The 25902-nt window shown below is 39.6% G+C and overlaps 1 protein-coding gene across 5 annotated transcripts in view; it reads left to right on the forward strand.

Annotated features, from left to right (window-relative positions):
- Positions 1 to 25902, forward strand: part of LOC131045037 (shewanella-like protein phosphatase 1) — a 174163-nt gene that overhangs the window by 84649 nt on the left and 63612 nt on the right. For all 5 annotated transcript variants that reach the window (XM_057978544.2, XM_057978546.2, XM_057978545.2 and 2 more), the window contains one exon: positions 20640 to 20775. In XM_057978544.2, the coding sequence (XP_057834527.1) occupies positions 20640 to 20775 (136 nt within the window). The remainder of the gene's footprint in view (positions 1 to 20639; positions 20776 to 25902) is intronic.

The raw sequence follows: 25902 nt of genomic DNA on the forward strand, positions 1-25902 counted from the left end.
TTTTCCGGATGCGCACTTGTTCCAAATAGCCGTACTTCCTTCGTGGTACAAGAAGATTGGAGAGTACCTATCGACGTCTCGATTTCCAGAGGGTATGCCTCCAGGGGAACGGAGAAAGCTCGTATTAAGGAGTAGGACTTTTTTGCTCATCAACGGTTTACTCTACAAAATGGGGCCGGACCATGTATTAAGGCGCTGTGTCATGGAGGAAGAAGTCCCGAGTGTATTAAGGGAGGCACACGAAGGACCTGCAGGTGGACATATGGGCCTAGACACTACAGCTCGCAAGGTGCTTCTGGCAAGACTGTGGTGGCCAACCGTACATCACGATGCCAGGGAGTGGGTCGTGGGGTGCGACACTTGCCAACAGGCAGGCAAACCTCTGAAGCGGGACTTCATGCCCCTCAACCCGTCGCACGCACAGGAACTTGTCGAACGATGGGGACTTGACTTTGTAGGGCCTCTTAAGGCTAGCCGCACACGACGGTGCCGATACATTGTGGTTGCGACAAAATACTTGACTAAGTGGGTGGAGGCGAGGGCTCTCCTGGATAACTCCGCAGTAAGCACGGCTAAATTTATCTACAAACAAATCATTACGCGATATGGTATACCTATTCAGTTGACCAGTGACCGGGGGGACCACTTCGTGAACCATGTCATACGGCTGTTGACCTCAGAGTTTAAGATTTTTCACTCATTATCGAGCCCGTACTACCCACGTGCCAATGGCCAGGCCGAGGCCATGAACAAAATATTGGTATCGGTAACTTACAAGTCCTGCGGAGTAGAAAAGGAAGATTGGGAAGAGAAGTTACCCTCTATACTATGGGCCTACAGAACGACTTACAAGGTGACCATGGGTTAGACTTCGTTCCAACTCATGTACGGGCAGGAAGCTGTGGTGCCAGCGGAATTCATGGTGCCAAGCCTTCGCATTGCAGTAGAGAACAGACTCGGGGATATGGAGAGCCTGAGGGAGAGACTGTATGCCTTAAGCAAGTTGGACGAAAAAAGAATGATGGCACAATGGGCCACAGAGGCAGCCCAGCAAAGACGGAAGGTCTGGCACGACAAGCACCTTCGGCGAATGAAGTTTACTCCTGGGCAGTTAGTGTTGAAATTCAATGGGAGGAACGAAATCAAACCAGGAAAATTTAAAGTGTGATGGCTAGGGCCCTTCAAGGTACGCGAGGTCAATACCAATGGGGCGATTAAGTTGTGGACGCTCGACGGGAAGGAGATACCAGACGCCGTCAATGGGTCGAAATTAAAACAATACCACGAATGGGCGATCGATCCTGGAACCCCTAGCAGAAATAATTAAATAAATAAATTAAAAAAAAAACCGTACGGTTGTACACAATTAACCGTATGGTCAAAATTAAAAAAAACAAAAACCGTACGGTCGCACACAGTTGACTGTACGACCGAAATTAGAAAAAAAAAGAAAAAGGAAGCCACGGTGAAACCACCGTACAGTGGGACCACCGTGCGGTGGACACCACCATGGTGCGGTGGATACCACGCACTCCAACATAAAACCCCTGCATGCAACCATAAAAACACATGCAGCCGCACCAATACGCAAAAAGGAAAAATTACAGCACAGGAAATTATAACGCAGAGCCAACCACGTAAGGAGGAAAATATCACGGAGGAAGGGGATTGCACCGGCACACCCGCACGCCAAGTACACCCACCCGCCATACACTTACTACCAACCAATAGACGCAAAGGGAACGCTGGCAGTTGGAAGTGGCAAGGGTTTAAAGCTATAAAAGCAGAATTAAAGAATTAATCTAGGACTAATGGACACAAATAAGAACAAGGCAGATTGGCGAAAACGGTTGCAGCCATTAGAAGACAAGTTGCAGGGAGGGCAAAAAGCTTCAGAAGCGAGTGCAGACACAGGCAAACGAGTTTTGCCATCTGGGGTGCGTATTGCAGGTAGCCTCGGGATGAGCAGCAGTCAAAAAGCAAGAAGCATCGTCCAAAACCCTTGGCGACAAAGGACAGGGATGAGGTAACAATAGACAATATTGTGTTCGAAGGTCTAAATGGAATAGACTGTAGGAACTGGTGGGCGAAGACACCTCACGATGATCTGATAAAGAAAAGCCTTTGCCAGGCACAGGTACACTAGCCGTCCAGATGCCAGTTTTCTGTATAAAGGACTTTGAGGTGGTTTTGCGTGCCATGATTGGCAGCTATGACACACATCACCACCAGTCTGTATTTGATTATCAACACCAGCGGATAACTGTTTCATTCACGGCAGGCGAGTTCACCAGGGTGTTTGGCATATCGGGGGTGAAAGGGAAAAAAATAGACACTTAACATAAAATATCTCCAGAAAATCGTGCCACATTGCTACAGTTGATGTTGCGCGATAACCTCACCCAAGGAGAACAAGATAGCCTCAAGAGTGCAGGCAAGAGTTGGAGGGTAAAGAAAACATTTTTCGCCAAGGGAGTATGGCGATGCCTGTTGTTCGTGGTGAAGAGTCGCCTCACAGGTGCCAGCCGCGCGTCAGACATAGCCATCGCATAGATAGCGTTGATGAATGGGTTGCATAACAGGGTGGTGTATGATTGGGTATCATTATTGGCGGATAGGATGGACGAGTTCATGACGCTGCAATACAAGAAGTTCTACATGCTGCATCACGCCATTGGGTTATTCCTCGATGCAGTCCGCACGCAGATCACCCCGAGCTCACAGCCATTGGAGCCGCAAGGACGGGTTGCACCAGACCAGCCACCCATATTCTATTGGTCTCACTTGGACGTCTTGGCACATGGCGTCGAGACACATCTGGGCACAAAAAGAAAGAAGGCTGCCATGTCCGACACGGAGTCCGACACAAAAGAGTCCGATGCAGAGGAGGATGTCGATAGTGGCAGGGAGGAATCCGCAGACACCTCCCAGGTGAGCGGAGGGAGCTTCCTATTGGTTGGAAGAAGAGGTGACTAGTGGCCTGAAGAGGAGGTAGTGGAATCGGCAGGTACAGAAGGGTCTGTTTTAGCATCGCAGGTGCAGGTCCACTTTACACCAGCTCGCTTACCGGAGACTTGTCAGTTGGCGGTACCGCGGTCATTCGGGACAGTGAGCGTAGTCACCACGGTGCCAGTTCCTAGCTTTGGGCAGCCTCAGGTGACGATAGCGATGACACCACCGTGGGTGGAGACCTTGGCGAGTGCAGAGGCATCCATGGTGCACGATGTGCTGGATGTGACAGGACAGGATGTGCGAGGGTTGCCAGGCTATATGCAGGAGGCAATGACGGAAGCGGGCGCTTTTCATGATGACCTGAGTGCCTGGTTGAGCCGCTACTAGCTTACACCTGTGGCACCAGTGGGAGAGGCCACTCTATCTCTAGGCAAGACCATGCATTCCTTGGATATCATTGATCTGGAGGAAGGGAGTTCCCCGAGCAGTAGGGCACTTCAGAGGGTTGCGTCACCCCTTGCAGTTGTAGTCACCAGTCTGTACAAAGAGGAGGAGGTGCCTGTGGGAGTACAACAGGGTATAGGAGAGTTGGAGCAGTTCATTGGCGAGATGACTCTGAGAGAACAGCGGCTTGTGTCATCTGCCATACTCCAGGTGGACGCCGCCATGGTTGAGCAGATCGAGGGGCTGTTGACCTTTGCTCGCACCGGATGCAAAGAGGAGTTTGAGAGGTGTTTTTAGTGTGTCGGGTGGCCTGAGACGGAGAACCAGGCGATGCTGGAGGCTTGGAGCCTCACCGAGGGGGTTGGTGAGACCTAGATGCAGTCGTTGTTGCGGGAGGTGGAGCAGACCTTCCGTGAAGGTTATCTTGAGCTTCAGAGGCCACAACAGACGACAACCATAGTTGAGGCCTTGCGCGTAGCAGCAATGACAGCTCGGGAGGAGCTGACTATCAGGTTTCGGGAGTTGGAGGCTACCATGGCACAGACCCAGACAACAATGGACACTTTAGTAGTAGAGAAGTCTGCCTTGCTGATACAGTTGGAAGAGGAAAGGGCATCCAGAGAGCTGTTGGAGACTCGATTGGTCAGTGCCCTGGAGAATGTGGACGAAGGATAAGGAGGTGCTGGAGGCAGCCTATAAGGCAAAGACTGCCATGGAGCGGCAGATGGTGGCGGAACGGGATCTAAAAAGGAGGACGGAGCAAGTGTATGAGCTCCGTGGGAGCTTGGCGTCCACCGCTACACCACCAGCGGCGCCTTCTTCATCAGGGACGCCTTCTGCACCCCCTTAGTTTTTTCTGATTTTGGGTTCTGTAATTCTCCATTTTGTTGTAAGTCGCCTAGAAACGACTTTTCTTTTGGGGGGGATGATGTTGGCGGCAATATTGTACACAGAAACATGATAGGTTGCCCATAGCTGTCCCCAAACTAAGCTGATGAGCGGATATAGCATCCCCCTTGCTCCCATGTGGCAATCCACCATCCATATGAGGTGGTGTGCTTAGTGGGTAAACTAGTACCTATTCTCCCTATTCATGTTGCCTTATCCACCCTTATGATTGAGACTCCTTGAATCCATCCCAACAATAAACCCATGTAGAGGTTGTAGGGGAAACTACAATAGGGTGCCTAAAGCGATCGTCAACCCTAGGCCCAATAGTGGATATACCATCTCTCTTGGCCTCATGTGGCGTTCCACCATCCATCCTTCATGAGGTGGTGTACCTAGTGAGAAAACCTGTATCAGTTCTCCCTCTTAGTATTTCCTCCCTCACCTCACCATGATTGATTGCTGCCATTTGATGAATAGATTGGAAATCCACATTATTGCTTATATCTAATATATGTGATGTTATGTATCAAATATATTATTTGAATTATTGCCTATGTTAATATGTAAGGATTTGTGCATTAAATTTTTTATCTTGCTGCATTTATCAAGCATACATATTAAACACATATTCATGCATACCACGATGAACAAGAATGCTGCTGCCTGCAATCAATAGCAATTTCTGATCTGATCCTGATTGCTGATATAATGTGTTGATCTGCTCTTATGAGCATAGATGCTTATTAGATCACTTTCCTTGATTCTGATTTGCAAACTGATCTCTTTTTATGAGTGCTGATCTGCTATATTCTTTTATTCCTGATTGATTGAGGTTGCTGGGAATCATTGCTTGATCACTTGATATATTATGACTGATCTGCTTTTTTTTGGATGAGTTCTTGTGCTCCTTGGTTCGATGCTTTCAACAAATGGCTCTCCCTCCTATTTATATCTTCATGATGGGAGAGTCACATCCTTTCGTTCATTGCATCCTTTCCTTCATTGCCCTTGCAAGGGGCAATCTTTCAGAATTAACCGCTGCATACTTGCAGATCACACCTCTTGACATATTAATCGCTTCTTTTTCATTTATTTGATTGCTACCGCCCTGTTTTTGGGTCATTATCATATATTTATATTAATTCTGACCTAGGTCGGCCTCCATAATGAATTTTTATTAAACTTATTGTAGGTCGACTTCCATAATATTAAGCTTAATCTCCATAATTAAAATAATGTAGGTTGGCTTGCAAATAAGTTGTCGTTATCCTTTTTATTACATTGCCTATGGTTAGCTGATATAAAGACCAGTCTGATCTCATAAAGGCTGTGATTAATTTCTGCCAGCTCTTGTTTGGCGGGGCATGTCAGTCTGCCCTTCCCAAAATTGCTTGCCCTCAAGCAATGTCAATTTTATCCAAGTCTTTTAAGGTGAGGGTCTCTAAACTAACCCTTGGAGATTTTTCATCTTTAGATACTCCATGGGATATAATTAGCTCCTGCTGCACAACTCTAATACTCAAGGCATATATCTCTGTCTTTATTTTAAGTGTGAGTTATCTCAACCAATGATTTGGAAATTTGCAAGGTTTTTAATTTTAAGACAAGTTTTCTCTCATCTTTCTTTTCTCATCACTTGAAAATGTAAAGGATTGCTTTGACCCAATGTATGCACGATATTATGGATATGTCTTTGGGTTAACACAAGAACTTAACATATATTTAGATGAGGATTAGACGCATGACATACATCTAGAATGTTGTGTGTATTAAGAATGGAGCATGTGCACCTCATTTTTAATTTGAAAGAAAGAATATGAATCTAGAAACAGTTATAAGTCGTAAAATTCCTTACTAGGGACTGATTGCAAATGCCTTAATTTAATTTTTTAATATTTAAATTTTATTATTATCATTTATTATTAAATTCTATTTCAAAGTGGGGACATTACAGTCCGCCCCACCCAAGATTTCTTTTCCTCAAGCAATGATCATGGAGTCTTCAAAATGACTCCCAATATGAAATGGTATTGGAAACACACATGCAATAAAAATTCTGGAAACATATAAGGCATGAACCAAACACGTAGCATACACATGGATATATACAAACACGGAGCATACACACAAATACATGTATCGTTAGATTCCTTCTTATTGAATAGAATGTTTTATTGATTTGTGTTTACCTTGCAGGATGGCAGGATCAAGGCTCTGATACCATTTGTAATGTCCCCTACCTGATCTATTTCAATATATTAAAATTGATTGATATTCTTCAATTAGTTATTAACAAGTGCTTATTTATTTTCTCGATTAGATGATTAATTTCATTATTCATAGTTCTTAATATAGATATCAGAACCTGCTACTACTTCAGCTTTAAGGTAGAAGGGTTTACGTATGTTACCAAAGTGCTTAGAGACCAACTACAATAGGTTCCCTCAAAGTTTATAGATCCAAGTCCTTACCTATCTTTGGTCTATACCCTCAAGGCTTATGGGTCGCTGATCCCCACCCTATCTTGGGACTTAACCTATTGCTTGGATTTAGACTACTCCTCTTTGGAACATCTCATTTCCATCTTCTTAAATACGGACAGTAGTAACATGATTTAGACTATAAGTATAAATATTTCTTATGTATTATGAATATATATATGAAATTAAGTATGACTGTCATATATATTGCAGTCCATATTAATATTACTATTAATTCCACATAAGAACACTATTGGGCTTCATATATTAAGCATACTTATTAAAGACATCCCCATGCATACCACCAAGAACAAGGATGTTACTACTTGTAACTTAATAATAGTTCTGATCTGATCTGATCCATGGTGATCTCACTAGATGATTTTGATTCCTTTCCTTTATATCTCTTAATGTGAGGGAGAGGTCACACCTCTTCATCATGTATGCCCTTTGGCAAGAGATACACCCCTTTCACAATTAGCACCCTTTGAAATAGTGCAACTCTACATTATTTCTGCCCTTTGAAAGGGACACCACCTTTCACAATCAGATCTGCTCTTTTTATTTAAATCAGATCTGCACTTCTGATTTCCAAATTGTCCCCCCTTCAAACGAGGTTCTCTATTCCCTTTTATATCTCGTTGTTGAGGGAGTCACAACTTTTCCTTTCATGTCTTTTGACTTTTCATTAACTTTATTAATTTTTAATTAATCATATTTAATTATATTATTTTATATTTTAATTTAATTTTTTAATATTTTAATTTTATTATTATCATTTATTATTAAATTCTATTTCGTAGTGGGGACATTACAAGTAAACATGCTAAAGTGTAATGTCCCCAATTTTTTAGGTGACATTTAATAAATTGATTTTTATTGTTATGAAAATATAAATAAAATATTTATACGATGACTTAATATTAATTAATTAAATTAAATAACAACTAAATATTATTATAAGGCCGGCGATGACCCCACAACACAGCTGTTAGCTATGAGCCTCCTACATGGGAGGTCTTGGGTTCGAGTCTGCTCAAGCACCATGTGTCCCACACACAGGCGATGGAGAGATAAGGTGATGTCTGGGCGTGGAAGACAAGAGGACACAAGGAGATATAAGGGTGTTAATGCCGAACAAATGAGGATGAGGCCCCTCAAAAATGTGTTCTCACTAGTTCATAGCTTTAGTCAAAGCAATTCGACTTTGGTCCATTACCAACCCAAAAAAATAAAAATATTATTATAAGGTCACTTTACTTAATAAAGTTCTCTAGTCGGCTTGATCTTCTAGATGTTTCCTAGAGGGCTTTATAAGGTGCTCCTGGGGTTGTAACAAGGGCATGCTTGAATTTGATAAACGACTTATGCTTTCTGGAGACGAAAACCTTCGGGAGTTTGAGAGAAGGGCTAGACGAAACCCTAGTTCTTCCAAAGGGGTGGATTTGTGATGGAGTCTACATCTGAACCAAATTTGTGAAATTTCCTTTGGAGAAAAAATTGTAGAAAAAAGGGTTTTTCTAGATATTGATGTTCAAAAATAACTTCCAGAGATATTACTTTCATATTTTCAGTTCCTAGAGCCTTAGTCATACTGAATCTCAATTAAGGGACTTATTATATTGGTGAGTTGGTTGTCTGCCTATTCAATTGAATTGTAAACACGATATTGCTGAGGCTGTGCCGGAGGTGCCTAAGCACTAGCTTTGATGGAGAGCAAGTGACGCATAGAACGACACCAAATTGTCAATCCTTTGCAGCTTTAAATGAAGGTTTCTAAGTAACTAAGCTTCTATAACTTCCGACGGAAAATACTTAACTTGGTGCGAGAGTTTCATGCCTGTTGGTTCGTCTCTACTATTTATCGGGGCAGTTTCTTTGGAGGCCCGTATCTTTCCCAACGGAAAATGTTCTAAGTTCGATGGGAAGAATCGATAGACATCAACAATAGTTGGAGGTTCTCCTATTGGCATTGATATTGTCTGGGACTGAGGTGGTGTGTTCTATTTCATTCTTGCCTGGGTGAGCTCTTGTCATTCATATTGGAGATATACATGAAGCTATGATTTTCCTACAAAGACTACGATTCACATTTTCCTTATTTTGGGAGGTCATGCACAGCAAGCTGGTGGATATATTTATGAGACTTATCTGCATGGAAGCATTGATTGAGCTTTGGTATAAAAACACGGATATTATCGAATTCTACTCTCTGGTAGAAATGGTTACTTCCTCTATAGAAACGATTACTTCCTAACTTGGTGACTTCCATGCCAAGTATAAATACTAGCATTCAGGACTGGTGAAAATGGTGTAAGGTTAGAAACTGCTATTTTAATATCAGATTCATATTGTTCTTGATTTCTTAATTTCCAACTTAGTTTGTTTGCAAAAGATTGGATGAATGGATTTTAGACTTAATGTAAATTGTTTGTAAAGAATGTTTTGACAAGATATTGCAAATTTTCGGTAGAAACTGTAGTGGTTTCTTTCATAAAGTCCATTAGTCGTGAAGCAAACACAAGGCATACATGTGAAGAGCATGCATATAAAATACACATGGAGTAAGCATGCTTATATTAGACATGGAGTAGTTAAAGGCACACACATATAGAAATGCAATGTTGTAATGTCCCTTTTCTGGATCACCTTATATTTTGCCCTAAATTCACAAATTCAAATGAAACAAATAATATAATCTAATTAGAGATATAATTCTCACCCAAGGATAAGATAAGTTCGTTTTGAAAACCTGCAATCAAGTTAGATAAACATTGAAGATATAACACGAGATAAATCCATTACTAGGGTTAAAGGGAACATATAAACATATAACAAATCTAAACTATCATGCGGGGCTCAACTATAACGGGGGATGAGATAAGTAGACATGATAAGGTGTCCTAAATATCCCCTACCTGTTGATGTGTGTTTTAAGCACAATCAAACACAGAATAAAATACCAAAGTATTTTACCCTCTCTTGAACAAAATCACCTCAAATGCTAAGTATCTGATCAACTAAGATGATTCCAAGGTTTCTACGGCTAGTTCTTGACATGTGGGTAACTCAATGGTTGATGTGATTTGCTGTTTTCACTTGGGGTTTACGTAATTGTTCGGTTTTGTTGAGCTTATCATGAATGAGGATAGGTTGCCAATTACTTTTAATGATTTTGCAATTGTAGCTCTTGATCTAATCTAACAAGGATTTTAAATAAAATGCAAAAGGAATAAGGGTTTAGGAGTTCTAATCTAAAACCTAGAATGCAATATGTAATGAATGATTCAATCATGCTCAGTGCAATCATCTAAGGTAAAGTTATAAATGTTCAAATTATCACCATCAACATCAATACCATCCAAGCAATGCATACCAATGGATGTGCAATAATTGAAGTTAAATTCAATCAATTTCCAGTTGACCACACAAGGCAAACTTACAATCAGCAAGAAGCTAGTGGTATGGATTATACGAATCTCATTCAAATGCATTCAACACTATTTTCACCCAATCTAGAATACTTGAAAGAAATTCTAATCTAAATTTGGAGGCAATGAGAACCACAAATGCATACAAAATCTAAACAAACCACCACACATTTAATGATTTATATTCAAACTTGCAACATATAGACGACAATTCTCAAAAATCTCTCTCTTACAAATGAGAGGCAAATGGGTTTATATATAGTCTCAAATGAAATGAAGAGCCAAGATTCATTTACAATCAAAGGCCAATATCTTGCCAACACCGCCCTAAAATAACCCTAATTAGAGTTTGCAACAAAAAAGATGAGGTACAATAGGATGACGCCTAGTCATCAAGCAAGGAATCTTCTAGAAGATTTCGACCTGCATCCCTCTCTCCAGCAGCATACTCCACAAATTTGGCTAAGATTGAGTTGAGTTCTTCCATGGTGACGCTGGGTAAAGCTTCCTGTTGTGCATCAATCACATCCAAGGCATCTGAGAAAGCATCAAAGACACTTTCCTAGTCCGGCATAAGCTTCTGTAAATTGTGGATGTGAACCACGAGAGAAACCAAATCATCTATCTGACTCTTCTTGAAATATTCTAACTGATTGAAGTAAACAAACTTCATCTTTGCTTTCAATTCTTCTAAGTGTAAAGTTGGAATCATGAACATCCATTCCCAACAATTCATCAATAGATGTAAGGATCTTGGATTGAATCTCTTGGATCAATCCTTCCATCCATGTGCAATCCTGTCTTGGATGATCATAAGCGGACTTCTGCATTGCCAAAGAACAATACCATCCCTGAAAATCATAAACATCACTTGCATGCACAACTCCCTCTTGGATCAACATAGGCATCGGGGTTCGCTTCAACACCTTGAGGCAAGGAATGGTCTTCTCCTACACCGGCTGGAAATCATCCAAAACTCCCTCCAAATAATGTATCTTGAATATGAGCATTGACGTTTTGTCAAATGCTTGGACAAATTGAGCGAGGAAATCATCCGCCTGTCTCAATACATCTTCAATCCATTTTCCAACCTCTAAATGTGTATTCCTTGCTGCTTCAAAGTCAAAAGGAAACCCGTGATCAATGGAGATAGGTGAGACAAAAGTAGGATCCTCACGCCTTTGAGAGTTCATCCCTTCAATGTATTCTTTGAGTCTCCTGTTCTCATTTTCAAGCATATCTTTCTTCTCAATAGTCCTATCCAATCATGCCATGATTGTCTTGACTGTATCATTAAGTTCCTGGAACTCTTGTTTCTTTGTAGTTGGCCCTAGGTCAATCGTGGTGATTTGATAATCCATAGAAGTAACCGCATCTTGGGTCTTATCACCCATTGGGACAGCCAATTGTGCAATGCGCACACGTGTATCATCTCTAGCAATCCTAGAGAGCACCTTAGCCTTCTTTTGTTCTTTTCCTTTGTTTGTCCTAGCTAAGAAATCATCAATATCTTCTATGGGTCGTGCCTCTATCTTTTTCTTCTTCTCTATGCTCTGCAGCAACCAATTGGGAATAGTAGAAATTCCATCCCGTCTTCGAGGCTCATGTCTTGATCAAGTCCTCTCAAGGCTGAAATCACTTCATCATTTGTATCCTTATCTTTGGTTAAGTCCACCACATTGTTGCCCAAGTTGACCTCCAATTGGATTGTAGGAGACCTTGGTTCTTCATCATCATCATGTGGTGTTGACTGTGCTGTAGCATGTAATTCCCGATTATTCTCTAGTAGGATTTCCATATCGGAACCCTATCTGGACTCATTGTACTTCTTTGTCATATCATTCTCTCTCACATATTAGGAACTCATGGTGGATGGAGTGTCAAACTTATGTTTTTTCTTTCTTGAGTTCTGACTAATAGTCTCCTTGCCTCTTGCTTGTGATTCTCGAGGCATACCTTTCCTTCTCTTGGGAGCTTGACTCTCCTCATCATCACGTGTCCTTATATCACTGACTGTTCTTTCATCATTATTGAGAGACGACTCATCTTTCATCTTCTCATAGGTAAAGGTGACATTCAACTTCCTCAATTCATTGACGTACTTGTCAACCCATTCCCTGGAGTAATCATCTACTTCTCTCATCAAAACATTCAAATCCACTAACTCAAGTTGTGCCAAATTAGGTGACAAGATAGGCCTGTCATTTTCATTTACGTACTGCGGGTGGGCATGGTCACCATCATCCTGAACCCAATCTGGAATGGAGAAAAGATTACACTTCCTTATGAAGTCCATTGACATACGAGACCACATCCTCTTCCTAATTGCGTGCTCATCCATGAGATTAGCCGAATAGTCATCGATGTCAATTCTATGTGTAAATCTTCCTCCCTTAATCTTCACAATATTCTTAAATGGATCAAATTGATCCCTACTCTTGTAGGTTCCAACGCGATAGAACTCTAGTTCTTCAATAATTGAATTTGCTGCGGCTGCAGTGTGGCATACCTCCAATGTCTTCCCAAGTGCAATTGGGAGAGTTATCCCCGTTCTATGTTTTTCCTTTTGGAGAAAATCATACTCCAAAAGTTGTCTCACTACCTCAAGTATAATCACCTTATCTGTTGGATACCTAGGAAGCTTGTATGGTTCAAATCGAAATCCCTGAATCCATAGACATGTGAAGATAGGAAATTGTATATACCACGATCCATACTTCTCAATAAGGTTCATTGCCTCCTTGGACAACTGTTTGTGGATCCCGCCTTGTAGCATTCTTGTGATGTGCATGGTGAAAGCATTGATCACCCTCTTGTAATGTTCAATCTTGTGCATATGAAGTTGTGGATAGCACTCATATACTCTGTATTGTCCTAGTCCATTCCTAGCTTCATCTTTGCATATCAATCCTTTGTACACAACAAATCTGGCTAGTTCGTACACAAGGTAGGAGGTCATGCTGAATGTTTGCGTTTTCTTTAAACCTCTCACCTGGAAGTCGAGGTTACCACTGATTATCTTCGCCCAATTGAACACCGTTCCCTTTGATATTTCTTCAATGTAATAGTACATCCAATTTTTGAACAATGCCCCTTGAGGAGCTCCCATCACTCGGTTGAGTAAAAATACTAAGTCGTTGTACTCATCTTGAAATCCGAACATAGAAGTCTCTCGAGCAATCTGGAGTGGTGACACCTTGGCTCAATGACTTACTCGTTGTTCACAACTGTCATGCATGCATCTACTCTCTTCACAAATTTTGCTAAGGCATCATCCTTAGTCATCTCTTGCATGTCTATACATTTGGGAATTCCAAACACTTCCGCAATCGATTCTTCGGCTAAGTATGCAAGCACCGCCCCCTTAGGCGACTTGATCATTTTGGTTCTTGGATCATAGTGGTTCACACTCTCAACAACAAGTTCATTGCATTGTACGGATGGTGGAAAGCCAGCTGCTTGGCAGATTCCACTCTTCATGATATTAGCCGATAGGGTTGAAGGAAGATGATTCTTCACTCCAAACATTCTTTGTCTCATCTGCTTCTTGTCTAAGTACTCCATGTTCATATCCGTGATCCTCTTCCATCTGGACGACAACAATGACTCTGGATAGAGGCCCCCTTGTAGGATCTTCAACTGTTCTTTCCTTGCTGCTATATCCCCGGCTTAGACATGGTACCTGTACAAAGCTCAAAATTAATATCATGGAAAAATAATCTGAATAATTTGTTTTCAGAATTTCCCAAGTTCTGATTTTTAATGATTTTGTCAGATTTAAAGGTCTAAAATCAGAAATTTCACCAATTAGTAACATAAATTCTGAAAACAACATGATTCTGAATCAAAATAGGGTATAAAAACCCTCAAAAAACTTAATTTTCAGACTCATTTAAGGTCTGATCATGAAACATAAGTCTGAAGACACCCTGGTATACTTAGAAAATAGTGAATTTGGAGCTCAAAAAAGTATACCCAGGTCTGAATACACTCAGAAAATGGTGTATTGAAGTCTGATTTTCTAGTATTAAAGTCTGAATACACCCAAAAAGTGACTGATTTTTTATGGTAAAGTGATAACACAGTCTGATTTTCTGAGGACAAAGTCTGAAAGTGTCCTCCAAGAATCTGAAAATAACTTCCAAAGGTCTGAAGACACTCAGAAAATGATCAATATCAGTGGTTGGAAGTGATCACAGCCATGGCGCATCCTTACACTTAAAAGTGGTTTGTCTTTGAAAACTCTGAAATGGCCACACCCGGGCACAAATAAGTGGCTGGGAATGAAATACCAGTCTGAGAATAGTTCTGAAAATGATGCTTCAGACTGGGCCAGCAATGGCGTCTTCACCAAATACCTTCAACTCTGCAATAAAATGGGCTAAGAACAAATCACTGTGATGCCAAAGGGGCTGGAAATGATACTTAAGATCTGGAAATTTAATGCTTCAAGTATAGACCAGCAATGGCGCCCCCTGGAATGGTGTCAAAATCCCCCAACAATGGCATCCAACTCAGGTTTGAATGAAATCGCCCCCCCCGTTACCAGCAATGGCGCCACAAAATGCATTTAAAATCGCCCAAATGTGGGGTGATTAGCCACACACAAAAATCGCTGCCCTTGTCTATGGTGGCACCAAACATAAAAATCGCTTCAATTGGCAATGGCGCCACAAAACAAATCTGTATAAACTTGGAGTTCTTCTCTAAAAAGTGGTGCCCAATCACACTTAGACAAAAATCACCCAACAATCACACCTCCAATCAGCCTGCAAACTGTCACATCAAGGCAAATAATGCTGGCTGGGTGTTCTTTTATTCTTGTTTTTACCTTGAAAGCTCACCACACAAGCAATGTGGGATAAAAAACTTGCCTTATATCAGCCTCGTGGAAAATTGATTCTCATTGGGATAACACACTTTGCACTAAATGTAATCCATTTGATAATTAAACAATTGTAACAAGACAAAAATAATTAATTTGGGCACACTTGTCATTTAAAATTTTCATTTGCATTTAATTCTAGCCACTTGGGGAAAATCGATTCCCATCTAGACAAATAATTCTCATTAAATTCCACTTAACTTGCACGTTGAGGCCTTGAGGGGAAAATCGACTCTCATCTGGACTAAAAAATTATCATCATTTCACTTAACTTGTCCAAAAATATCTCCTTGGGGAAAATCAATGCCCTTCTGGACAACAAAAGTCCATTAATTTGTTCACTTCATCCACAAATCTGCCTCTGGGGGAAAAACGTGGTCCATCTAGACTCCAAAATCTCATCAAAACATGTCAAAACTCATCAATGACGTTTCCAGGGGAAATTTGATCTTCATCTGAACTCATAAAAATTCATCAACATTCACCAATATGTCCAATGGAAAAACGCACCTCATTGGGACAATGTAAATTTGTCCACACTTAACTCCGTCGCACTTATTTTCCAGCCTAGTGGAAAATTGAACCTTATCCGAACAAAACATAACACTTGACTTAGTCATTTCGGCCTCTAGGGGAAAAATGTGGTCCATTTGGACAACTGTAGGGGAGAATACAGTGGAAAATGCACCTCATTGGGACAATGAAAATTTGTCCACACTTAACTCCGTCACACTCATTTTCCAGCTTGGTGGAAAATTGAACCTCATCCGAACAAAACATAACACTTGACTTAGTCATTTCGGCCTCCAGGGGAAAAATGTGGTCCATCTGGACAATTGTAGGGGAGAATATGGATGCATTGAGATTTTCCCCAAAACTCCTGCAACTTGGTGGAAAAACGCCCTCCATTGGGAAAAAGTCCAATTTGTGATCAAAACCTGGCGGAAAAATATCTCCCATCTGGACAACTTGATTTTAAGACCTTAATTTCATGGGCAGAAATGTTTCCCATTGGGACAATGGTGTTTTTCGCATTCTAAAAGTCAAAACTTGTCAAATTTTATCATTCTCCATCAAGACTTCATCATTTTGAGTGGGGGAAATTAAGGGTCCATCGGGGACTATGTGCAAATTGACCCAATTTTTGCCTCCTAGGAGCAAGAAAATCACTCCTATAGGGTCTCTAGACGCTCTAACACAAAAATAACCCCGATTTGCAACACTTCGACAAATTTATTCACATTTAAAAACTGTTTCGACCTCAGACTTAGGAAAAATTCAGGATCACGAAAACATTTGGACGTTTAAAACATATGATCCTATTGACCTCAAAAATCAAAACCCTAACTAGCACACGGGCAAGATCATTTCAAAACTGAGACTCGGGCATTTGAAAGCTCAAAATTGCCGTCTAACTGCCAAAACCCTAAACTAACAAGACGTGGAAAGCAAGAAAGAGGAGATCCCCGTTTGCAATGGGGCGATGTGGGAAAAGGTCACAACACACCCTAGGCCCAAGAGTAGATACCTTGCCCCCCTTAACCCCATGTGGCCTTTCACCATCCCTTATGAGGTGGTGTATTTAGTGAGGCCTCTATAGCCATTCCCCTTCGTCATGCCATCCTTCTCACCCTCTTGTGATTGAAATTCCCTTGAGTTCATCCCAACAATTGATCAAAATAGGGTCGTAGGGGAAATTGCAATAGGGTGCCCAAAATGACCCTCTTCCCTAGGTCCAAGAGCGGATACCTTGTCTCCCTTGGCTTCATGTGGCCTCTTTGCCACCTAGATGAGGTGGTGTGCCTAGCGAGGGACCCATAGCCGTTCCCCCTCCTTGCATTCCCTTCCTCACCCTACCATGATCGATTATTGCAAATAGAAAAGCATACAATAGCTCATAATATTATTAAACTCGTAGACATTATGTTATATTAGCACATAATGATTCATACATTCATATCTGCATACAACTGATATGGATATATACATTCACATCTGCATATAATTGATATAGAAATATATTTATGTTAAATAACTATTTCTGCATACCAAGAAATTAATGTCACTGCTCAGGTCAGGTCTGCTGCATACGAGAGTTTGTGCTGTTCCTGCTCTTAGCTGATCTGCTCTACTTCTGCAATAGATGTGGATGGATCCCTTAATGATCTCAAACAACCTTTATTTATACACCATAAAGGTGTCTTTTCACTCTAATGGAGAGTGAAAAGACATCTTTTATGGTGTATAAATAAAGGTTATAATGAACAACTTTGTTTTTATTTATTTAATACATTGCCCAAAGATGTGCGCACATCCTAGGAGGTCGGCCTTCTTTGGGAGGCCTTGAAAATATTTTATTTATTTATTCTGTCATTTATTTTCCCTAGGGTCAGCCAGCATGAAGAACACATGGGCCGATCCTCTCAAAAGTAGTTTAATTAATCCGTTTTCTAAAAATAGGTCGGCCATGCTTCTTATAGATTTTTTTCTGGTTTTAATATTTATTTCTTATTTCTGATTCTGTCCTAACCCTCAGATGTTTATTTTATTTAATGCTGGGATTTGTACTTATAAAGCCCTAACCTTAGGCGGGGCATGACAAATGTTGACCTACTCAATTTTATTTTTAATTACTTAAGAAAAGGGCTGAATGGTTAACCCTAATTAGATGGTGGTCAAAGTAGGTTTGTCCCACAAGCTAGTGGGATTACAGCTCTGCTACCAATTGTAACGTCCGCTTTTGGGATTTCCCTAAATTTTGCCCTAGAATCACAAGTTTAATAAAATAATAAAACTTAACATAGTTAGAATCGTATTCTTACCAATAAAATGTCTTCAACAAGATAAAACTGCAATCATGTTAGACAAGTATTGAAAGCATAATTCATAAGCAATCATTTTAACTCGGGTTAGATAGCATATATTCATAACTAATTCAAATTTAGGTAAACTACATAATATCTATAATGCATAATTGGAGTTCAACCATAATAGAGCTTGGATGAGAAACATGATAGGGCGCTCAAAGCTGTCCCCACGCTAAGCCCAAGAGGAGATATATCATCCCTCTTGGTCCCATGTGGCAATCTGCCATCCATATGAGGTGGTATGCTTAGTGGGTAAACTTGTGCCTGCCCTCTCAATCCATGCTGCCTTATCCACCCTTATGATTGAGACTCCTTGAATCCATCTCAACAATCAACCCATGTAGAGGTTGGAGGGGAAACTACAACAGGGTACCCAAAGCGATCCTCTACCCTAGGCCTAAGAGCGGATATACCATCCCTCTTGGCCTCGTGGCCTTTTTCCATCCATCCTTCATGAGGTGTTGTACCTAGTGAGGAAAACTGTATCAGTTCTTCCTCCTTGTATTTCCTCCCTCACCTTGCCATGATTGATTTCTGCCATTTAATGAATAGATTGGAAATCCACGTTATTGCTTATATCTAATATATATGATGTCAGTTATCAAATATATCATTTGAATTTTTGCCTATGTTAATATGCAAGGAATTGTGCATTTACACATTATCTTGCTGCATTTATCAAGCATACATATTAAACACATTCATGCATACCACAATGAACAAGAATGCTACTGCCTGCAATCAATAGCAATTTCTGATCTGATCCTGATTGCTGATATAATGTGTTGATCTGCTCTTATTAGCACATATGCTTATTAGATCACTTTCCTTTGATTTGCAAACTGATCTTTTTTTATGAGTACCAATCTGCTATATTATTTTATTCCTTGATTGATTGAGGTTGCTGGGAACCATTGCTTGATCCCTTGATACATTATGACTGATCTGCATTTTTTTGGATGAGTGCTTGTGCTCCTTGGTTTGATGCTTTCAACAAGTGGCTCTTTATCCTATTTATGTCTTCATGATGGGAGAGTCACATCCTTTCGTTCATTGCCCTTGCAAGGGATATAACCTTTCAGAATCAACTGCTGCATACTTGCAGATCACACCTTTTCCTATTTCCAAATTGCACCTCTTCACATATTGATTGCTTCTTTTTCATTTATTTTATAGCTGCTCCCCTGTTTTTGGGTCATTATCATATATTTATATTAATTCTGACCTAGGTTGGCCCCCATAATGAGTTTATATTAAACTTAATGTAGGTCGGCCTCCATAATATTAAGTTTAATCTCCATAATTAAACTAACCTAGGTCAATCTCCAAATAAATTGTTGTTATCCTTTTCATTACATTGCCTAGGATTAGCTGATATAAAGACCACAGTCTGATCTCATAAAGGCTGTGATTACTTTCTGCCAACTCTAGTTTGGCGGGGCATGAAAAATTTGTGCAGTAATAGAGATGCAAACAGTGATGTGAACTAAGATAAAAACTTAAGTTGACTTTTGAATTATTATCTCTTGACCACTGACATCAGCGACATCAGTTGAGATGCCAATGAGGTAGACTTGGGTTTTATTAGTGGTCTAAAATTTGACTGTTATATGTGTTCTTTGACATAGAATGTGTCACTACTGAAATTCTAATTAGTTGATTTTTGTGATTTCTTCTGTACTTAATGAGTTGAACTTATCGATCTCCTTAGTTGGCTATCTAGCCTTAATTCTTTTGGGGAACAAGTTTTTGGTATTGAGCATTATAATTTATTTCAATTTGTCCTTCACGGCCAATATTTGTATTGAGCTCCTTTTCTCCTTGGAGACTAGCTCTGTTATTAATCCATGCTAGTTATTTTGATATTAAATGAACCATCTTTATTTGAGGATAGTCAATAAGATTGACTAGTCGATGTTTCAAATTTATGCCTCTATGGTGATGAATTTGGAGGATTGTCTGGCATCAGGAAGATTTCAACATGCCATACTACACAGGAGACCTTTATGTTGTCTTTCTTTGGTTCTTGCTAATGCTTTCCAAGTCTCTTCTTCCAGTGAGTGCAAATATTTGGAATGGGGTTGATTGACAAACAGGTGTATCACTATCATGTATTTTTTTTTAAAAACAAATTCTTTAAAGAAGGAAATATAAAACAAATTTGATCAGCATGAAAGTGTTGAAATAATTGATTAAGGACACATTATAAGAGGGTCAATACTTGCAATATCCCTCCCCCCCTCTCTCAACACACGTTTTTATATTTGACTCCAGAGGTATTTTTTATGAATAATTTTGAGCATTTGAAGTTTGAGTTCCAGAATCTTTTGTTTAAAAAGGAATAGTTTGTAATTGAATGATCCTTATGAAGAGTGATTTATTTGTTGAATCCTTTTTCAACAGTTCAATATCTTAAAGCTCCATTCTTTCAAACTAACTTTGGAACTCAAATCTTCATATTGAAATGATGATCCCAATGCTAGAGTGCTTTTGCAAAAATATTTAGTTGAATTGGAATTCCACATAAATTAAGGGTATTGAATATACCATTATTCTAACAGAATTAATATTCTGCAATTGCAAGACCCTATCTATATTTTTAATGGTTTTGGGTATTTTAAATACTATGAATATTGAATCCACACTTTTGGTTATGCCTTGACGTGCTTATGTCAATTTGGATGAATAGATACCGAAAGGAATTCAGGAAAGGAGCTTTCTTTTCAAACCTGGTGGTCGTCTGGCGTGTGAATTGGCACGCCATGGAGTAGTGCTAAAGGTGAATGACTGGGTATTCTGCCATGGTGGTCTCCTCCCACATCATGGTGAGTAATGTTATAATTTAATGAAAATTTGGATTTTATGCAATTAATTTCAAAAAGCATTTCAAATATTTTTTGTAAATGTTTTGATTGAGGTAAATGGTTTTAATTGGAGCTATGAATCAAAAATGGGTTTTGAAAGGACCCCAAAACCTTTTTTACACGAACAACATGATGGATCAAGGACCAACAAAGGAACAAGCCTAAAACAAGAAAAGACCTTGAGAAACAAACATCAAAACTATAGTAGAGGGACAACCAAACAAATAGTCAAGGCTGTTTGAATCCAAACCTCTCCAAAGAGCTTTGAAGAGGAATTTTGTTGATTGTAATTAGGGAATGGCGGATTCCAATTGCCTTGGGCAACATTGGAATCCGCCCAAAGGGCTGGCCCCTTTCTTCAACGTGTAGGGCTGGGCCCTATACCTCACGGTACTACTTAAACCTCATGTCACACACTCAACGTGTTCCTAAATAGGGCCGACCCTATTCAATCAAGGCAATTCGCTAAAAGGGAAAATAATAAATAAAATGCTAATTATTAAGTAAAACCGACCTAATTAAGACTTCGCTCCACATATAAATAAATGTCAACCTCACATTATTATTCTCTCACAGATCTCTCCATGCGAAATATACATCTGCTAAATGCGAAGTTTGAAGAAGCAATATTAGCGAATTATATCTGTCCTTAAAGGTGCGAATTTCAAGTGCAAATACCATCATAAGGAGGGCGAATTGATCTAGGTCCAAGGCGCTAAAGTTGCAGTCCAGTCTCAAGCAAAAGTGCAGACTTAAGATGCACTAAAAGTGCAGATCTAGGGTATGAGCCTGAGTGCTGGTTGGTGTGTTTAAGGTGGAGACCTGATGCTCATGAAAGTGCAAACCTGTTGTTGATTTCATTAGCCCTAAGAGCAAACATTTCAGACATCTTCAAGTACTTGAGATAAGTGTTGTAATCATTATATGAATATAATCCATAATCAGATCTGAGGATCTTTTCTGTCTGGGTTTTTCCTCCTAGGAGGTTTTCCTAGGGTAATTGTGTTTTGTTCTTATTTGTTCATTTCTATGCTATGCCTAGATCTAGAAATTTTTAAGTTTTACAACAAACAATTTAATTAGAAACTAAATTTTGATTTCTAAGTTTTACTTTAATCTGGAAGTATAAAATTCAACATGGTATCAAAGCCAGGGTGTACTAACCGTAATCAGATCTAGCATCCTGTAGCCTAGATCTTGCACTTTCTTGCTCTTGTAAAATTGATGACAGGTTCCAGGATTGAGGAGAGATTGAAAAGGTTTTGTGATCAAAGGTTTAGCATGGTCACATCTTGGTCCTGTACGCTTGAAGATCTGACTCTTCAGCGTCATTCAAGCTAAGTATTTTTGAGTCATTGCATTCTTGATTGCAAGATATATTATACTCAGCTTATTTAAAAGATTGAAGTATTATCGTTTGGCTGACCTAGTTCTAGGTCATATTGATTTTATGATTCTAATTGCCTTAGTTGGTAGACTTATCTAATATAGAATATTATTTAGATATCATCATGATCTTCGATTTGCATACTCTTTTTGTTAGAACTTAGAAGGTATTCTAAATTTCTATTTGAGTGTTGCAAGGTATTATAGATCGATTCTTCGTTAATGTTTTGATTGGAATCAGGAATGTCTTGGACTCATCATCCACAGTTGTCATCTATATAACTATGATCTAAATACTTGTTATGTTCTCTACATATGTAATTTAGATATTGTTATTATGTTAAATAATATGGACTAGTTTTATTATTGACTTTTGATCTAAAAGTTCTAAGTATTCTTGTGATGAATACTTGTATGCATTCTAAGTGAGTAGCTATGCTTGGTTGAGTTATGTTTTTTTAATGATCTTCATTAATGACATTTTTTTGTTGACTTGAATTCTACTTGACTTGAACGACTTATGGAGATGTGTACAGCCATGAGGAGCTAATGATTGTTTGCCTTGGCATCATTGATATAAGTATACCGACTGAGGTGTAGGAATTTTATGTTCTATTAATTATGGAGATGAACTCTTAATGAACAAATCGAGATCACCTTGACTTAATATTTTGGTCTGTGTGTAATTTTACTAATAGGTGTTCCTGATAGAAAAGTTTAGTTGAAAGATGATTTGCAATCATGTTCGTAGTATGCAAGGGTTAATGCTAGACGAAGAAACTTATTTCTCCTGTCTATTTCATAGCCTTGTAGTTCATATAATATAGATCTTCTTCATGTGCTTTTTGACGTATGGGATTCTTCTACTATCATAAACTACCTTGAGATCTGTTTGGTTTTGATCAAGTATAAATTGTGCTTGGTGGTTAACAAAGAGTATAACTAATGAGTATTTTATTAATATCATTTTGCAGAATGATGTTGTTGTTATCAATGCTCATTTGTTTTGATTTACTTCTGATTACTTCCTCTGGACTGAATTGCAAATAGATGAACTAATGGATATTATGGCTGCATTCAGTCTTTGGTCTTTTCTATGTTCTTTCTTCTGATTTGAGTGAACTATTACTTTCGTTTATTGTTACACCAATGTTATAAGTTGTTCTAGTAATCATGTGTTTCAGAACATAGCTTTGAGATGTTCTCAACTTTCAAATCTGACCATTGATGTGAAGAATGAGATCTACTATAAATGTTTTATGAAGAAGTTATGTGTGGCTCCTTGTTGTTTTAGAAGTGTATTAAAGATCCCTTTTGCTCTTGATGTTTTAGTGCAAACCTTTTTTTGTTTGGTTTTGTAATACCAAAGATAATGATCAACTATGGACCTTAATGGAATCTTTAGTTCTGATAATTGTAGATTCATCACTTCTCCTATAAGAGGTTGATGGGGCACGGTTGGATGATTTGTGAGGTTTGAGTATTCTTTATTGTGCTTACTCCGTCGTGCTGCACTTTCAGCGGCCTCCAAATCTGGGCATATCTCCATGAAATCCCCCAAGACAATTGGAAATTCAACAGATTGCTTCTTTTTCTTCTTCTGCAACTGATCATAGGCAGTTAACTGCCTCATGAGCTCGAACAATATAAGCTTGTTTGACGAATATCTGGGCAATTTGTAAGACTGGAAGGAGAACCCTTGCGTCCTGATGTAGGTGAATTTGGGGAATTGCAGGAACGCAACGCCATACCTCTGGACTAAGGCACTTGCTTGTGGAGACAACCTCATGTGAAACTTATTTTGCATAAGTCGTGTCAGGTACATGGTGAAGGTGTCATTCGCCAACCTGTAAGAGCTAACATTGGAGAGATGTAGCTAAGGATAACACTCATGCACTTTTAACTGAGCTGGTCCACAGCCCATGATTCCTCTTGCTGGCAACCCATCGAATCCTCCCCTTCGTGCAAGCATATAGAACAGGTAGGAGCTCATAAAAAAGGACTGAGACCTTTTCTCTTTCAGGTTCTTCAATTGTTCATGCAAGTAGTGACTGATCAATCTAGCCCGGTCGATCAGTGTATTTGAATTCATGATCTCACCTATGTAGAAGAACATCCAAGCCTCGAAGTTCACCGAATGTGGGCATCCCATTACTCTGCTCAACATCTTTATCAGGTCCACATATTCCTGCTTGAACTCGAAGATTGTGAGAGTTTTGGGCATCTTGGAAGCGTGCACTCTAGGCTTCAGCAACCATTGCTTATTGATCAAATCAGCACACCTGGCAGGGCTTGCTTCATATACTGCCTGAGCTCCGCTGCTGGTTCTGTACGTCATGGAATAATGTGAAGGGATTTCGAAAGCTTCACCAATTGACTCTGGAGTCAATGTGTCATGTCCCCTCTTTAGCTCTGTCTAGTAGAGACATGTGAGTTAGCCTATTATGGAGTCTTGTAGGCTGGCAATGGTGGATAGAGACTCAGTCAGGATATTCAGTGTTTGGATTTGGTGTTTCTGGCTGTAGTAGACCAGTTTGGAGCAGTTCCTTGATTTTAGGAGGTAGTTCCTACATTTTAGGAGGCAGTTCCTACTTTTTAGGAGGTTGTGACAGCGTCTAGGGTTGGGGTTCCATGAGACCATTCCTTGGTTTCAATTTCAGGAGATTTGGGTGTGTTTCCTAGTTTCTAGGAGCATCCCTAGATTTTAGGGATAAGATTGCCAGTGGATCCATGATTTCCGACTTCAGTCACAGACAGGTGGCAGGTTCCGTTTCAGGCTTTTGGAGTCATTTGATCCTTCTGCAGCTATTTGGGTTATATTTTTAATATATTTAAATATTTCCTAAGTTAGCGTTTAATTAATTAAATAAGGCTATGTTTATAGCCATTTTGGAGTAATAAGGGGTTTTTGGCTTCATCTGGATGCATATGCCCATGTGTTATAGCTCGTTGGAAGTCTTGAACTTTTCTAAATGTTTCCCATTTGTCAGGGACCCTTTTGATGAACGAAATTCTTTTATATTTAAAAAGTGGCGTTTTCTTTATACTTGGTGACTAAAAATGAGAAATAAGACTTTATAAGCCTAAGCGCACTTTTCATACACTTTTAGGGTTCGAGCTAGAGGGGAGGAGTTATAAGGAGATGGTAACCTAATTATCATCCATCTTCTACACGTTTTACATCTTGGATTTGAGATTTTGGCTCTGGAAGAGCTTTTCAGCATCTGGGACGCCAACCCCAATGCCTTGTTTGTTTGGGACGTGTTGACGTGTCTGGAATCGCATTGTTGCAAACTCCATACGGCCAACGCAGAATAGAATAGCCAACTGATTATCCTACTCTCTCTTGAAATAAGGGAGTCTCTAATGCTGTTTTCTAAGTGTGATCAAAGGAGACTACCTCAAGGTTTCTTTTGTCAGGTCTTGACTGCGAGCTTTTTCAGTGGCTTGATGTGTTTATGCTGGAAACACAAGGGGGACTTACGTTTAACTGGCAATTTATAGATAAGTTCCTTGGAACTTTTCCGATCTTTCTATCGGATGATTTCGGTTAATTTGATACTATTTTGATAGGACTGAAGATTTTCTGAACTAAAAAAAGAGAAAAAGGAGGGAATGATAGAGAGGGAGAGAGAGACATGAACTGTAAATTCTAACTAAGATAGCAAATTCAGTCAAGCAGACATACACCTCCAAGAAACT

This window comes from Cryptomeria japonica, chromosome 7 (genome assembly GCF_030272615.1).
Source record: "Cryptomeria japonica chromosome 7, Sugi_1.0, whole genome shotgun sequence".
Lineage (NCBI taxonomy): Eukaryota > Viridiplantae > Streptophyta > Pinopsida > Cupressales > Cupressaceae > Cryptomeria > Cryptomeria japonica.